This window comes from Ursus maritimus, unplaced genomic scaffold (genome assembly GCF_017311325.1).
Source record: "Ursus maritimus isolate PB19 unplaced genomic scaffold, ASM1731132v1 scaffold_20, whole genome shotgun sequence".
In the NCBI taxonomy this organism is placed as follows: Eukaryota; Metazoa; Chordata; class Mammalia; order Carnivora; family Ursidae; genus Ursus; species Ursus maritimus.
In genome coordinates, this window is record NW_024424453.1 from 55,176,863 (window position 1) to 55,192,689 (window position 15,827).

The 15,827-nt window shown below is 44.2% G+C and overlaps 1 protein-coding gene across 3 annotated transcripts in view; it reads right to left on the minus strand.

The window, feature by feature from the left end:
* Positions 1-15,827, minus strand: part of GLB1 (galactosidase beta 1) — an 82,606-nt gene that overhangs the window by 17,831 nt on the left and 48,948 nt on the right. For 2 of the 3 annotated variants that reach the window (XM_040636995.1, XM_040636997.1), the window contains exons 11-15: positions 10,127-10,201; positions 7,827-7,916; positions 4,433-4,546; positions 3,008-3,139; positions 1,035-1,289 (exon numbers count right to left, since the gene is read on the minus strand). In XM_040636995.1, the coding sequence (XP_040492929.1) occupies positions 1,035-1,289; positions 3,008-3,139; positions 4,433-4,546; positions 7,827-7,916; positions 10,127-10,201 (666 nt within the window). The remainder of the gene's footprint in view (positions 1-1,034; positions 1,290-3,007; positions 3,140-4,432; positions 4,547-7,826; positions 7,917-10,126; positions 10,202-15,827) is intronic. The other variant, XM_040636996.1, reaches the window with a different exon arrangement.

The following is a 15,827-nucleotide window of genomic DNA, read 5'->3' on the forward strand; positions in this document are numbered from 1 at the left end:
ACCACACTCCACACCCAAACCCTGTATTTGGGTCCTTTACCAGTTCCTCATGCTCCTCATTTTCCCTCTGACCACATGGCCTTTGCACATGGTATCTCCTCTGCCTGGAACATGTTTCCCTCTCCCTTTTGCCACATTAATTCCTTCTTATCTTTCATATCTCTGTCAAGCACCACTCCCACAGGGAAGGCTTCACTGACATTCCTGACAAGTTCAAATGCCCCAATTATTATCAACGCCTATATTTCTTCTTAGCACTCATTGCAGCTGCAGTCTCGCCATTTAATTTGGATAATTATATGATTTGGGTCTGTCTCCGCAACTAGCATTAAGTTCCATGAGGGCAAGTTGTTGTATCCTTAGCGTTCATCGTTGTATCCTTAGCACCTGGCGCAAAGCTTGGGCACATAGTGGCCACTGAAAAATACTTGTTGAATGAATAACTGAGTCATGGTAAGGTGACCCAGGATGAAAATAGGACTGAAGTAAAGAAGACAATGGTGAAGGAAGATATGTGAACATCTTCAAAGAATAAAGGTGGGGGGGAGGGTGACCAGGCAGTAAAATGGCAAAGGAAGAGCTGAAGACCATGGAGACAGTGGTGGACAGCCCCAGGGTATAAGGCTGGTGGGGTGCTGTGGGGGTACAGAGGTAGGCATGGACAAAAGAAAACAAGTTCTCCCACTGATTCACCCCTTTGCCTGGACTAAATTTTCTTCAAGAGAAAGTGTCCCTCATAAGCAGTATCCAAAGGAGCTATAGTTTTTCTTACAGGAAGCAGGAAAGCCATCATTTGCTCAAGGAATTTGTCAGTCAGTGAAAATGGGGCAGATGGCACACATTCAAGCTGGCCACTGAGTCTCTGAAGATTGGCCTAGGTCCACTACTGAGGAACGGATAAACTAACACGGAGAGCTCTCCACTCCCCAACTGCCACACAGCATCTCATTAGCAGCTCTTTTTGATTCTTTATCAGAAGCTGAAAAGCAGATATTTGAGGCTTGAATTAAAACACTTTCCATGAAGATACATACCTTGGTCCACCCAGGAAACTGGATAAAGGTGTCCTGGGGCAAGTCTGGGATTCCACTGGGAATAGAGAAGTTCCCCATATAAAAGGCCGGCAGTTTGTAATTTGATGAGCTGTGGTCCAAGGGCTTATCATGGCGGCCATTGTTATGGCCATCCCAGCCTCCTAGGTGTTTGCGCACCGCATTCTCAGTGTCCAGTGGGAAGATCATCCAGTCCGTGAGGATACTGGAACCAAGGGTCAGGTTAGAAATAAGACCCTGCAAAGGAGAAACAGAGCAATGAGCTGGGGTGGGAAGCTAAAGGCTTCAAGTGTCTCTGTGTCCCCGCCCTGAATTCTTGGGGAGAGCAAACTAGGATATGAAACAGTAACAGTAAGTGAGACTCAAACTGTGTGTACATCAAAGTGACATCTAGCTTGAGGCCACAGCTTTTGACCCCATGCCCCCAATCTTCAGTGTTTGTTTCAGAGTCATTGCTGAATGGAAGGGATGATGGAATTGGAGGCATGGGAGAATGAATGGAGTCCGGAATGCAGAAGAACATTTAGCCACTGTGAAGGGGGTTGGGGGGACAGACTCTGCCCCTTCATATAACCAGGAGCAAGCCTTGGCATTGAGCCCCTCACCAGCACTCATGGGATGATCATGCCTGAGCCCGTTCACCCCCCGTGGGACTCAGTGAGTCAGCATAAATGAGGGTACTCGGATAGCTGTGAAAGGATAGAAAGGGAAGGATGATGATGGTGAACAGTTGCTCTATTTGTCCAGTGGGGTCAGCAGGCCGGGGTGTCCGCGGCACCGGCCCCTGCATCGAAGCCTATGCTCACGGCTCACCTAGCTTCCTCTTCCCCGCCTTTTACGTGGCGAACTTCTCCATTCCCCGTGAGATCCCAAATCCGTCCCAGGACAACTCTCAGTGCCAAGCCTCAACTGCTCACTTAGTAATTCAATGAACATGAACCAGGCAGCTGTGTACCGGGCTCTTTCCTGGGTACCAGGGACCCAGAGACTACACAAGAATCCCTGTCACTCCACGTGTCAACACGGCCTGTGACAGCCAAGCGGGAAGACCACTAACTACAGCCTGAGCACCAGGACTTCAACAGGGACCTTTCTACTGGAGGTAACGGTTACCCTACACGGCTGTTCTCTGAGAGTGTAACTGCCTTGCCTCTGAGCTGCACCCAGAGGGTCAGGAAATGGCCCCGTACCCTGGTTCTGTCCTCAAGCGGGGGTACCATCAGTCCTTCGATGCGGGCCTTCTCTCCTCCACCAGATGGTGAGCTCGCTGCGGGGAAGCCTGCATCTCAGCATCTCTGCATGCCCCAAAGCACCTTAGGGAGCATCCGGCAGAGTATGAGCTTAACACATGTTGGCCGGATAAAGCTCAAAAAATGTTTTCCAAGGAACATTTGGGCTAGGGCTCGACACCTGGACACGGAGTAACCAACGGGCTGAGAGGCCGTGCACTGAGGGAAAGGCTATGATTCAAGACTTTGTCATGGATTGTCCATACCTAGAAAACAGAGCAGACCAACTGCTAGGCTGGCTTTGTCAGTATACACACAGGCAATATACACATAATATCCTTGCCTTTTGAAAGCGAGGTGGGTTTGTTAAGCAAAGGAGCAGCATGGTGCAGTAGCTTCCTCCTTCTGTTTCTTTCTACCGGGTGACTGAACCTGAACACAAGGGAAGGGTTCTTTTTGCAAAACACAACTTTCTCATCACCTGCAGAGGAAAACAGGTCTTCAAAATAACCCTGAAGCTCTGAAGGTGCAAAACAAATCACAGTAGGTCCACTCGCCAGACTTGCAAAGTGTGCATGCTTTTAAACATTGCTACGTGAACCGGGCTGGAGGAAAAGAATGTGTATGTGAGAGCTTTTAAATGGCTTTACAGAACCTTCCTCGGATGGCACAGTCACAGTCCTGTGAACCTTTGAACCTCACTCCTGACAGTGGGGCCGGGCCTACCTTAAAATCATTGATATATCTGCCATAGTTCACACGTCCCATGTTCTCCACTAGAAGGTCCAGAGTGGCTCCAGCTTTCCCGGTGATGTTCAGAGTGATCACGTCACTTCGCTCCAGGACTCCCTGGGGCACCTGTGGGGTCAGAGTCCAGTGGGAATGAACTGGGGTGAGAAGGTCCGCAGAGCACGGCTCGCTCAGGTGTCACACGCATTTTCCTGTCTTGAAGGGTCACCGGACTTGGGAGGCAATGCTCTGATGGCCCCTTTGCCCAAGTCACCGGCTGGGTGGTCCAGTTCCCCCAAACACTGCTTCCTAACCAGGCAGCTCAGAGCAAGGGAAGGGAAGCTCTAGGCTGGCTTCCTTGGCTCTGGGGTGTTTTGCTGCACATCTATTTTTAATAGGAAAGGCATGGAGGCAAAAATTCCAGGAGGGGATCCCTGCCACAGGAACTGCTTTGTGTTCTCACAGTACAACAGGCAGTCATAAAAAGTGGCTTCTAAACAACGCAGAGGAATGAGACAAAATCAGATACATGAGATAAAATCAGAGACTTAGGTGGAGTAGTCTCGCCTCAAAACACTGATCCGGCGCATTAACCACGTCCATTATGTAAGAGAGGGAGAAAAACAACATTTTAGCAGCAACACATTCCTAACTTTTTAAAAGGGGAGGTTTAAAAAAAAATTGAAGTTACACTGGCTTAATTCACTAAGACAACCCCTAAAATGGAATTCAAAAAACTGCTATCAGTATACACACGGGCAATATACACATAATATCCTAGAAACTTGCTCCCACTGAAATGAAAGCCTTCGATCACAATCGAATGGAAACATTTTAATTTAAGATTTTCTGAACAAATTTCCGCGGTTAGAAAAATCTCTTCATGTGTTCTTTCACATGATTATTTCAGGGGAAGGAATGGAAATCCTTCCAGTGTGTCTTTGCTGTGTTGTGAGACAAAGGTCTCTGTGTATTGTAGCTACCGTTCTCACGAGCAGTCCTTTAGAAAAGGATTTCTCATGCAGGATGAAGGCTCAGGGTTACATGAATCGCTGCTCTGGCATGTACAACATGAACCCTGTTCTCAAGGAGCAAAGGAGACGCGGGCAACATTCTGCGACTGGGCCGAGAGGATGGCGTGGACTGGGGAGACCGGGAAGGCTTCTGAGAAGAGGGGTGCCTTGAGCACACCCCTCCCGGTTCAGATGGGTGAGGGGGTATATTCCAGACAGAGAGAGCATGGGTGAGGCCACATCGGCAAGCAAGGGGACACAGCCAAGGGACATCAAGAGGACGTCAAGAGGAGGGACAGAGCCCGAGTTTGGAAAGGTGGACAATGGCCTCGAATGCCACATCACCAAGCGCAGACCACACGTCGTCCTGTTGGGGCAGACAGGCACACAGCTCAGAGACAGTTCTTACCCCATCCACGGCGACATAGGCCCGGTCGTGGACTCCACTGAGGGGTGACGACAGGGGTGTGGGGTCACGGCAGTCTTGAGGAAGCGTTGTGCGGTACAGCACAAACCCAAAATACTGTTTAGAAAAAGGTGTAAGAAAAACACGTCACACTTTTTAAAGATAACCTGGTCACTCTGATCTGTGTGAAAGTGATGTTTCTAAAATCATAAGGAATAAGAGGTTTCCCCAGCCTCCCACAAAAATTCAGTCTGAACGAAGGGAACTGGCTTACATTTTTAGATCATACGCTAGCATAGCAGTAATAGCAAGGAACCCAGAAGAGCATTTTATCAGACAACCCTTTCTCACATGAGGAAACCGGACTCTGGAACATGTTCAGTGATTTGCCCAGAATCACTCAGGGGGATCCTATCATACACATCGAAAGGTTTTTTTATGTTACCTCAGAAACACAACACAACAACAAAAAAGACAAACAGGGGCACCTGGCTGGCTCAGCGGGTACAGCGTGTGACTCTTGATCTTGGGGTCGTAAGGTCAAGCCCCACATGGGGTATAGAGATTACTTAAAAATAATACCTTAAAAAAAAAAAAGGCAAACAACAACAAAGCCAAGAATGTTCGGTGAAACATCTTCCAGGATCTTGGGCTACATGTGCTCTAACATACAAAACAAGAGTCAACCAGAAACTGTTCAAAGTGGAGGCCGGGGGTGTTGGGGACAGAGGTAGTGAGAGATGGGGGTGTAGCCTGTTGCTAAGTCAGAAAACAGTGGTAGAGATGCTGGTATCCCTGGTCGGAGAGGAAGGCGCCGGTCTATGAGCCCCCGCGGCAACGCTCTTGCGGTGGACTTTGGCCAGGGCGAGCCGGATCAGACCCCGTCACACGAGAGCATCCAACAGCCAGTCGGCATGGCGCAGAGAAAACGTTCCTCACGTCTAGGGCCCAGAAAGCAAGGAAGTGCATCTCAGCAGATGCAAAGGTGATTTGGAGGAGCTGAAAAACACCCCACACTAACCCATGTTCCTGTGTTGCAGGAAGGGCTGAACTCAAGAAATGTCACTGGGGCCACCACCCAAGTGAGGCTTCAGGCACGACGCCTCCCCTCCCAGACCCCAAATCTCCATCTTTTGTTTCTTTGTTTTTGTTTTTTTCTTTTCAAAGTAACCAAAGTGGTAAGTCCTAACTCAGAGGCTGAGGAACTCTTTGCTGAAGGGCTTCGAGGAGGGGAGTGCAAGATGCAGTTCTCCCTGCGAAGGCGGCTGAGGGGGCCGCAGCGTGGGGTGTGGAGGGCCAGGCAGCTGCAGAGGCAGCAGGTCTGCACCCTACTCTCTGCAGCCGTGCCCTCCAAGGGTTTTGCTGGAAATAAACATTCAGCGGCCTTGCCCCAAACCTGAAAAAGCCAGGCCCACGGGGTCCCGCCAGTCCTACAGCACTGCCTTGGCCAGAGATCGCAAAGCAGAAGGGTCTGGCCAAGAACAATGAGTACAAGTGTCTATATATCAGCCTGGAACTTACTTCCCAGGTCCCAACTGCTCTAGTGACCATGTCTTGTCCGAGGTGCTCCCCCGCGAGGTGAAGGCGGGTTGCATTTTCTAGACAGATACGGACACACAGCCGCTGTTGGCTGGAGCTACAGCAAGAATTCTGCCCAGTGTTCTTGAGATGAGGGTTCACTACTCATTTTATTGATCACAGAGTTGTTGGAATAAAAATCACAAGTGTAAAAAGAGTCACCGGGGCAAAATACACTAAACTAAGATTAGATATGCCATTGTTTTATCACCTTATTGTTCAGACACCTTCCAGAAGGGGATCTCCACAGAGAGTCAGTTAAAGGGGTTCCAGATAAGTTTCCATTTCAAAAAATGAGGCTGAATTCCTAACTAAGTGTTCAAACTTAACATCACAACAAAGGGACAAACGGACCTCATGGGCATCCTGACACGGCACTCTGAGACAGGCACATCACCTCTGTCATGTTCATGCCAAAAATGTGTTACTGAATCTAATCGGTGAGGGGCAGTCTAGAAAATAACTGGCCCAAACTCTTCAGAAATGTCCACGTCGTGAGAAAGAGAGGAAAAACAAGACTTGGGGACAGCTACAGATGAAAGAAGACTAGAGAGACATCATAACTAAGTACAATGTGTGGTCATGGACTGGAGACTGGTTTGGAAAAAAGTGAGCTATAAAGGACATTTCTGGACACTTGATACAGAATGCATACTAAATAGGAGGATTATATCAATGTTAAATTTCTTAAGTGTGACCACTTTATTATGATTATATACGACAATGTCCTTTTTCTTAAAAGATACATGCTGTAATATTTAGGGGTGAAGGGTCAGAATATTGACCATAAACTCAAACGGTTAAAAAAAAGGCAGTTGGGGCGCCTGGGTGGCACAGCGGTTGGGCGTCTGCCTTCGGCTCAGGGCGTGATCCCGGCGTTATGGGATCGAGCCCCACATCAGGCTCCTCTGCTATAAGCCTGCTTCTTCCTCTCCCACTCCCCCTGCTTGTGTTCCCTCTCTCGCTGGCTGTCTCTCTCTCTGTCAAATAAATAAATAAAATCCTTAAAAAAAAAAAAAAGGCAGTTGACTGCATACATACACTCAGAGGCAACTGTTAACACTTAGTGAATCCAAGTGAAAGTGATATGGGTGTAATTATGCTTTCTTGCAATGTTTTTAGATTTGAAAATTTCTAAAATAAAAAGTTGGGAAGAACATTTTAAATAAATACGAGAGGCACCTGGCTGGCTCAGAGGGTAGAACATGAGACTCTTGATCTCAGGGTCATGAGTTTGAGCCTCATGTGGGGCATGGAGCCTACTTAAAAGAAAATAAATAAATAAAAGAAATATGAGGCAGTGCCTGGGTTAACCACATACACGCATGCGTGCACACACACACACACACACACACACACATGTGCTCTGCTCTCTGTTCTCTTCAAAAGCCAGAAAGAGAATCTCCGAGAACTTATTCTATTAAGAACACAGTCCCTACACCTTTGAGTTAACAAGGGCAAATAATTAAACTGTCCTTTTTGCACATTAAAATGTGGTTTTCCTTTAGTAATAAGATTAATTAGCTCAGAAATGCACTCAGTTTATAGCTTGCACTACAGAATTATGTTGAATCAGGCTGAGTTACTACCTTATTTGAGTGGTAATAAGAAAAGGGGAGGTGGGAAGATAGGAAAGATCAGCCCACCATGCGGTACTCAGAGCTGAAGAGAGCCTGGAAATCTGCGGTGAATTTACCTGGGATCTGATTTATTTGCTTACCGTTCTGGTCCCTGCGCTCAGGACAGGCCCTGCAAGGCAGTGCAGAAAGCACATTTTTATAAGTAGGGAAAGGGTGAAGCATTACCTTTGGAGGCCTACCTGTTTCACCTGGATAAACGTCAAGGGATAAAGGCTTTTTATGGGCCCAGGCGGACACAGAATGTTCAGTGCATCCCCCACTGTCTTTAACTGAAAAGAAACAAAAGCAATATATACTCACTGCCACCCCTCCCTGGCGATCAGGGTGGAGGGTAACACCATTTGCGAATTATCACACATTAGTGGATTTGCCCAAATCCCTAAAGAGACCTAAGTGATTCAAATTCCGTTCAATGCTGCACCCCCCAGTCACCTTCAATCATGTCTATCCACGAGTTAGGGAACTCTTGATGAAGAATGACCGATGGTAATCATAAGGTTTCAAGCATACCTATTAGCAAATACAATCTCCTTTGTATAACAGGCGCTTAAAATGAATGAAAATCAAGGCTCAGAGGCTGCCTCCTCTGTAAAGCCTTCCCCAGCATCCTCGAGGGAAGTAACCATGACTGTGCCTTCCTCCGAACTTGTCTCGAGCATATCTTCCATGCCTGCATCACTGACTAGCTGCTCACCTTTGCCGTCCTTGCCAGACTGTCAGCTCCTTAAGGGCAGGGTCTGTACGGCGTGCTGTCACCCAATACCCAGCACACAGCAGACTCTCCATAAATACTTACTATATACAGTCCAAATGACTGTGTATTCCTGCACCCCAGGGAGCTTATTCTGATGCGGTAACAAGGATGGTAACAGTTACCAATCACTGAGTGCCTACCAAACTCCAGGTGAGAGCACCTTGCACCACACCTCACTGAATCCTCACACCACCCAGGGAGGCGGCCCTTGTTGCCCCCAAGTTAGGGATGAGGAAACAGGTTCTCAGACAGGCTCACTGGAGCAATGGCAGAGCCAAGATTTGCAGTTAGGTTTGGCTCCAAACCCAGGACTACCTGTGACATGATACTGTTTGGGAATTTTATAAACACTTTCCAGGTTACCTTACCTTACTGATGTGTGGCATCAAGGAAAACAAAATCTTAAGTATAATTCCATCAATTCAGCTACTCACATGGATGCTTTTCTGTTTGGACAGCTAAAGAAATTCAACTCACAGTAAAAGGTTTTACCCTATAGGACCGTGTCATACAGGATAAATTTAGTTCAGTTATATGCTAACTTGCTACCTTAAAATGTACACATTTAGTTACTAATGAGAAGCTATTTCTGCTTACACAATTTTCTTTCATGGTAAACAGAATGTATTTTTGGTACTAAGGTCAGTTTTGTTTTGTTCTGTTTTGCAATGTTGGTGTATCAAATATTTGCAGTTATTTTCTGTTACATAAAAATAAATTACTCACAGCTCCAAAACAAATCAACTTTTGCCTTAAGTAGCAACAGCAATGAAAAAGTAGAAGGTGCTCCCTTTACAAGTGTGACTGAAGTCTGATTAAATTAAATAAAGATTCCTATCAGGCAGACAGACCACATTCTTTGTAGAATGTAACACACGTATCTGACACTAGGTGGAAAATGTTACATGAGTTCAACCAACCATAATATCAAAGGGCTTCAGGAACGGAAAAATTATACAATCATGTTTGGCATTTTGGTTAAAGATAAAAACTTATGCTATTTTAGAATATCAAGATTCTTAAGAAATATGTAACTGCTCGTGGGTTTTTTTTCTTTTTTCTTTTTTTTCTTGTGAGTTAACAGATGTAGGAGTTAGGGATTATAAAAGGGGAAATCCTGAAGACAAAGATGGTCAAAACAAATTGATTTTGGCTTACGTCACTCCTGACAAGGAAATGAAATCTCCCCTCTTTTTCTTTCCTAGAATAAAATGTCTCTCTTATTTATGATTGATTTCTAGCTTTTCCCCTTGATGTCCCATTTACCATATAAACCACAGAGCACAAAAATTAGGACATGATTTTGAGATGGAGGGGAGTATACTAAATTGTGCAAAGATCTATGAAAATGCCTGTGACTTTCGAGAACCTCAAAAAAAAGGTAAATTATGGAAAAGAACCTCACCAGCCATAACAAGGGGCCATGCTATTTCCACAGTTTCCCGAAGCTGCTTTGGATGACTGACCATGGAACCAAAAGGACCTGAGCGATCTAAGAGCGCCCACCTCCCCAGCTCATGCCCTGTGTGCTCACCCTGTCAACCTGCACACATAATCTCTCACCTCTCACGGCCCCGTTTTCCCAGAAACATCACCCACCCCATCAGTCTCACAGAAAACAAAGTCACAGAAAAATAGAACCAAGGCCCCAGCGTAACACTTTCACTCACAACTGCTGAGTTCCACTTCCCCACTCTCAACAGCTCTGTTTATTTGCTCTCTTACCTTCTTCAGAACAACTTTTCCATATGCAAACTTGGGTGTAGACGGAGGGATAAAACCTTCTGGTACTTTTTCAAACTATAAACCAGAGCGGAAAAAGGGAAGATAAAAAGCTGTTAAACCCTCAGAAACACAGTGATACAATTCATTTTTCAAAAGGAGGCTCAAACACTGAAACGATAGCACTGATAGTGCAGTGATTCTTGGAAAGGCAAAGGAACAGAAAGACTTTCTCCACGACAGGGTCTGGGTAAAGTTTTTACTTCACGTTAAGCTCCAGGAATCATTCAAATAATTCTAGAACAAAAGATTTCGAACCAGCAAGGACAAAGACAGAGAATGAGGTGTTGGCAGAAGACTGGAGTGGGGGGAGAAAAGGAAGAAGGCCCACAGCAAGACTGACTCTGAAGGGAAGCAGCCCCAGTAGGGAAAAGTGTTGCTTGCACGTTAAATCTTACTGATAGATTGAAGTTTTGTATCAGTGTTAAATCTCCTGTGGTTATATAAGAGCATATTCCTGCCTATTACGAAACACACACTGAAGTATTTAGGGGTAAAGGGTCATGACGTATGCAATCCTCCAGTCGTTTAGAAAACCCAACGGGGTGGTGAGGGGCAAATGATGAAGCACAGAGGGCAACACTGACATGGGAGAATCTGGATGGGGGACACTCGAGTGCTCTTTGTACTACTTTTAGTCTTGAAACTCTTCTGTAACTGAAATTATTCTTATTATAATTGGTTTTTTTTTTTTAAAGATTTTATTTATTTGACAGAGCGAGACAGCCAGCGAGAGAGGGAACACAAGCAGGGGGAGTGGGAGAGGAAGAAGCAGTCTCCCAGCGGAGGAGCCTGATGTGGGGCTCGATCCCAGAACGCCAGGATCACGCCCTGAGCCGAAGGCAGATGCTCAACCACTGCGCCACCCAGGCGCCCCTGAAATTATTCTTAAATAAAACGTAAAAACTAAAATAAAAATGAAACCTTACTAAATATTAAACACACACACACACACACACACACACACACACACACACACACACGAGTCAGAAGGTATAAGTGCCAGGTCTTAAAAGTCTGTGTCCATCTCCAAGTAGGTCACATTATGATCGCTCAGGCTCCTTACATTTCTTCCCTCCTCCCTCTCTCCCTTCCTTCCTGTTGGTTTCCGTTTTTAAAAGTAATTTAAGAAGAAAGATAACAGACTGCCATAATGAAAACCAAAAGTCTCCTGACTCATTATTCTCTTAGTTCTATTCTTCAGAGGAAATCATTTCAAATTCATTTAATTGTTCCATTTTTGAATCTTTTGGTCTCTAAATAATACACGTACCTGTGATTTCTTATTTGATCTATTTAAAACATTATCATTAATTTCTTTAATACATGAAAATTTAGCTCTGTTGTACTATTCTGGGTATCTCTCTTTCTTGCCAATGTGGTTATCTCAGCATTTTCGGTTTCTCTACTGGTTACCTTTGTAGCTTAAATAATATACCTTTATTTCTTAGTTCCATCAATTAAGATTATCCTTTGTATCCATACCTTTTAATATACGGCTATTTGCATCCTTCCCTGAGCTCTCTTCCCTACTCCCACCCCCAAACCATCAGCTGTACTTCTGCACTGTCAAGGTTAAAACAATCTATCCTGTACCCATACATCTTCCCTTCACCTGTATATTGACTCTAAATTCAAAACCAATCAATAGTGCTCATACTCACATGATTATAAACATTACTCCCGCAAAATTAAGTAGTATATACCGTGATGGCATGTTCTGTCTCGTTCAGCTTTTTGTGTTTTTTCCCCCTCTTCTGATGTTTCTAATTGCCTTTCTTTTTTCCTGTCTGTCTTTAGGTTAACACCTCTACAGGTTGTTCCGAATTTCCAAAGATGGTATCAAGTTTCTCCAAACACCATTCCCCCCCCCCCCCCCAGGAAACTTCCTATTGGAACTCTCAAGTCTTCTTGCTCCAAGGGACTGATTCTCCTCTAGGCTTGATATTCTGGGACTTCATTATTCTCCTGGTTTTAGCTCCTGTTTCTAGGATCTTACACCTACCTCCTTTCACTGGAGCAATCTCAAGTAACTTCCGTATGTGGAAGGAAAATTTTTTGAATCTTTGGATGTCTAGAAATGGCACATTTAGCTGATAATTTGGATGATTGTAGAATTCTATGTTGAAAATCATCTTCTCTCAGAAAGGAAGATGTGTCCTCCCTATTCATCTAGTATGACTCATACTAAGTTTATTGCTGTTCTTTCGAAGGTGATTGGCTTTTTCTCTCTAGAAGCTTGTGAGTGCTTTATTCTGTTTTAAATTTTTCCAAGGGTGTGTTTGGATACGTATGTTTCTTACATTTATTATTCTGGACAACTCAAATATCCTTCTCTGTTTCGGAAAAAAAATTCTTTGATATTTTCTTTTTCTCCATCTTCTTCCCTTAAAGGTAAATTAGACATTCTAGATTGCCCCTCTGCATCTCTCATCTTTTCTCTATTTCCATCTCTGTCTTCTGGTTCTACTTTCTAGGAGATTATTTTTTATTTTCGGGAACTCGTTTTTGTTCTTTAGTGGCTCCTTTTTCAAAGTATCCCATTCTTACATTGTGGAAGCAACATCTTTTCAAACATCTCTGAAAGATATAAATTTGAGAGGGTCTGCTTTGCTTTGCTTAAGGTCTTTCATTCCTGCGCCTGAATTCTCTGTTGCCCTTAGGTTATTTTTCTGTTTATTTCATTTTGGTCTTTCTCTTTTCTTTTACAGGTTTTATGGATGTCCTCAGACAATTGGCCACCCTTGGCCGTCCATTCACATTTAATGATAATGCAAATGAATGCACCAGCATTTGCATAACTATCTTCTCTATGCCAGTCCAGCTCTGTGTACAGGAGCAAGGCTTGCCCAGGGGGGAACTTTGTTTTAGGAACTTTGATTTGGGAGGGAATCAGACATATGTAGGTTCTTTGCTCTCATGCTGCACACTTGTTTTTAAATTCTGGTTTTCTTTTTCTTTTTTTTTTTTTAAATTAATTAATTAATTTATTTGACAGAGATAGAGATAGCCAGCGAGAGAGGGAACACAAGCAGGAGGAGTGGGAGAGGAAGAAGCAGGCTCATAGCAGAAGAGCCTGATGGTGGGGCTCGATCCCATAACGCTGGGATCATGCCCTGAGCCGGAAGGACGCTTAAGGACTGCGCCACCCAAGCGCCCCTAAATTCTGGTTCTCTGTTAAAAAGATGCTTCCCTGATGGACAGTCTATTTGAAAGAGGGGTGGAAGAGTGCAGGACCTGATGGGAAGTATGCAGCGTTTCATTAGCCTTCTCATTTTTAGCTCTGTTTCATTCTGTCTTTTGTCACAGCTGCACTTCCAGCACCCTGGCTCTCCAGGGTTCTTTAAGGGCAATCTACTCCTGTTACCTGTTTCTACAACCCCCTCTCACACTCACTGGGGACCTAGAGATCCTCATGCTACTTCCTCAGTCACCTCCACCTATTTTTGTTTCCCAGAAAGCTTTTGAAATCTTTCATGCATGGACAGCTTCCCTCATGTTGGCTTCTTTACAAAAAAAAAACAAAAACAACCTTTTTTTTTTTTATCATTTAATAACATTTTGAAAGGCAGAAGAGCTAAGTATGTGGTCAGAGAGCCATCTTGAACTAGAAGTCTTTTATATTCCTAATATTCTATGAATCAGTATTTCTGTGAAAGTTTTAAAAGAGTACATTAAAATGATCTTCATGAGTCATATTAGCATGAATGTGAGGCCAGGGAGTTATTCCTGTTGCTCTCAGACAGACAAATGTGAGCTCTCTTCCAGCTTTCCCTACAGTCCTAGAACACATTCATTCTCCTTTGGCAATTTACCCACCTCTTCCTCCTCCTCACCTCCTGGTCAAGAAAAGCAGAAAATACAAATCCACAGAGGGGAACTGAGAGTAGTCTGATTTGTTTTCTGAGGTCCCCTATTCACCTGCACTTGGTAGTGACCACGTCATATCTAACTCCGAAAGTCAAAGTGGATTCTGGTGTAACTGGGACTGCAATCTCATCTACCACATTGGAAGAAAAAGTCCCTGCAGAGACATCTTTCTTTAACCTCCATTCACCTAACACTGATGGAGTGCTTCTCTGCCAGTTCTGTAGTCTCATTTGCTACTCACAAAGACCCTCAGAGCCAGTATTGTATTTCCTTTTTAGGGGTGAGATTAAGAAACTTGCTCGAGATTATCAAGAGGGCAGGGGCGCCTGGGTGGCACAGCGGTTAAGCGTTTGCCTTCGGCTCAGGGCGTGATCCCGGCGTTATGGGATCGAGCCCCACATCAGGCTCCTCTGCTGGGAGCCTGCTTCTTCCTCTCCCACTCCCCCCGCTTGTGTTCCCTCTCTTTCTGGCTGTCTCTATCTGTCAAATGAATAAATAAAATCTTAAAAAAAAAAAAAAACAACATTATCAAGAGGGCAAAGGAGTAAGCTGGGTTCCTGACTCTAAGTCTAGTGTTGTTTCTACAGCTCCATCTGACCTCCTTTATTGTACAACAGTAGTACAATAGAAAGTGCCTGCTATTAATTAAATATAATTCCAAAGACAAAAACACCCCACAAAACCTTTTCTCTTCCAGTTTTCCTGCTGCAGCCCCCCCTTATGCACATATACTATGTAAGGTCAGAGATAGTTTTGTAATTTGCTACTGCTACTTACCAAAAGTACTTTCGGCAATACCAAATATCGATAATAATTTTATTGCATATTATATTCAAATGGATATGACCATCCTTTCAATATTGAGAATTAGATCATTATCAATTTTTGATATTACGAATAACATTGCTATGAACAACTTTATGTTTATAGCATTATCTTGGTTTAAAAAAATCCTTTTTTTGATTTTACTTATTTAATTGAGAGAGAGAACACAAACGGGGGAGCAGCAGAGGTAGAGGGAGAAGCAGGCTCTCCGCTGAGCAGGGAGCCCGACGTGGGGCTCAATCCCAGGACCCCAGGATCATGACCCAAGCCAAAGGCAGACATTCAACTGAGTCACCCACGTACCCCTAAAAGAAGTCTTTTAAATAAAGCCCGAAGTGAGGAGTTACTAGGTCAAGTGATATGAGCATTTTTTATGAATCTTAATATAGTGTATCAAGGGGCGCCTGGGTGGCTCAGTTAGTTAAGCATCTGCCTCTGGTTCAGGTCATGATCCCAGGGTCCTGAGATCGAGTCCTGCATCAGGCTCCCTGCTCAGTGGGGAGTCTGCCTGTCCCTCTCCCTCTGCTCCTTCTCCCCCTGCTTGTGTGCTCTCTCAAATAAATAAATAAAATCTTCAAAGAATATGTAGTGTATACTAAAGTTTCTACCAAATGTCTCTATTTGTTTATGTCTTCCACCCAGTTGTCTATTTGGATTTTGATTTTTTTAATCAGTGGTATGAGACCATCTTAATATTAAGTCTCCACCTGTCTATCCCATATGCCCCAATCTTTGGTCTTTTCTTTTAAATTAGTTTAGTGATGTTTTCATTGATTATCTTACAGTAAAATCCTAATTTTCTATTCAACTAATTTAATGTTTCAAAAAGAAATAGATGCATATTCCAAAACACTGTATCTCAGAACCTTTATTTCTCCATAGTAATTTGTGCTTTAATCATAGTTTTCAAACCAGTCACAAAGTGGTCCTTCTCCAGCCACTTTAGCTT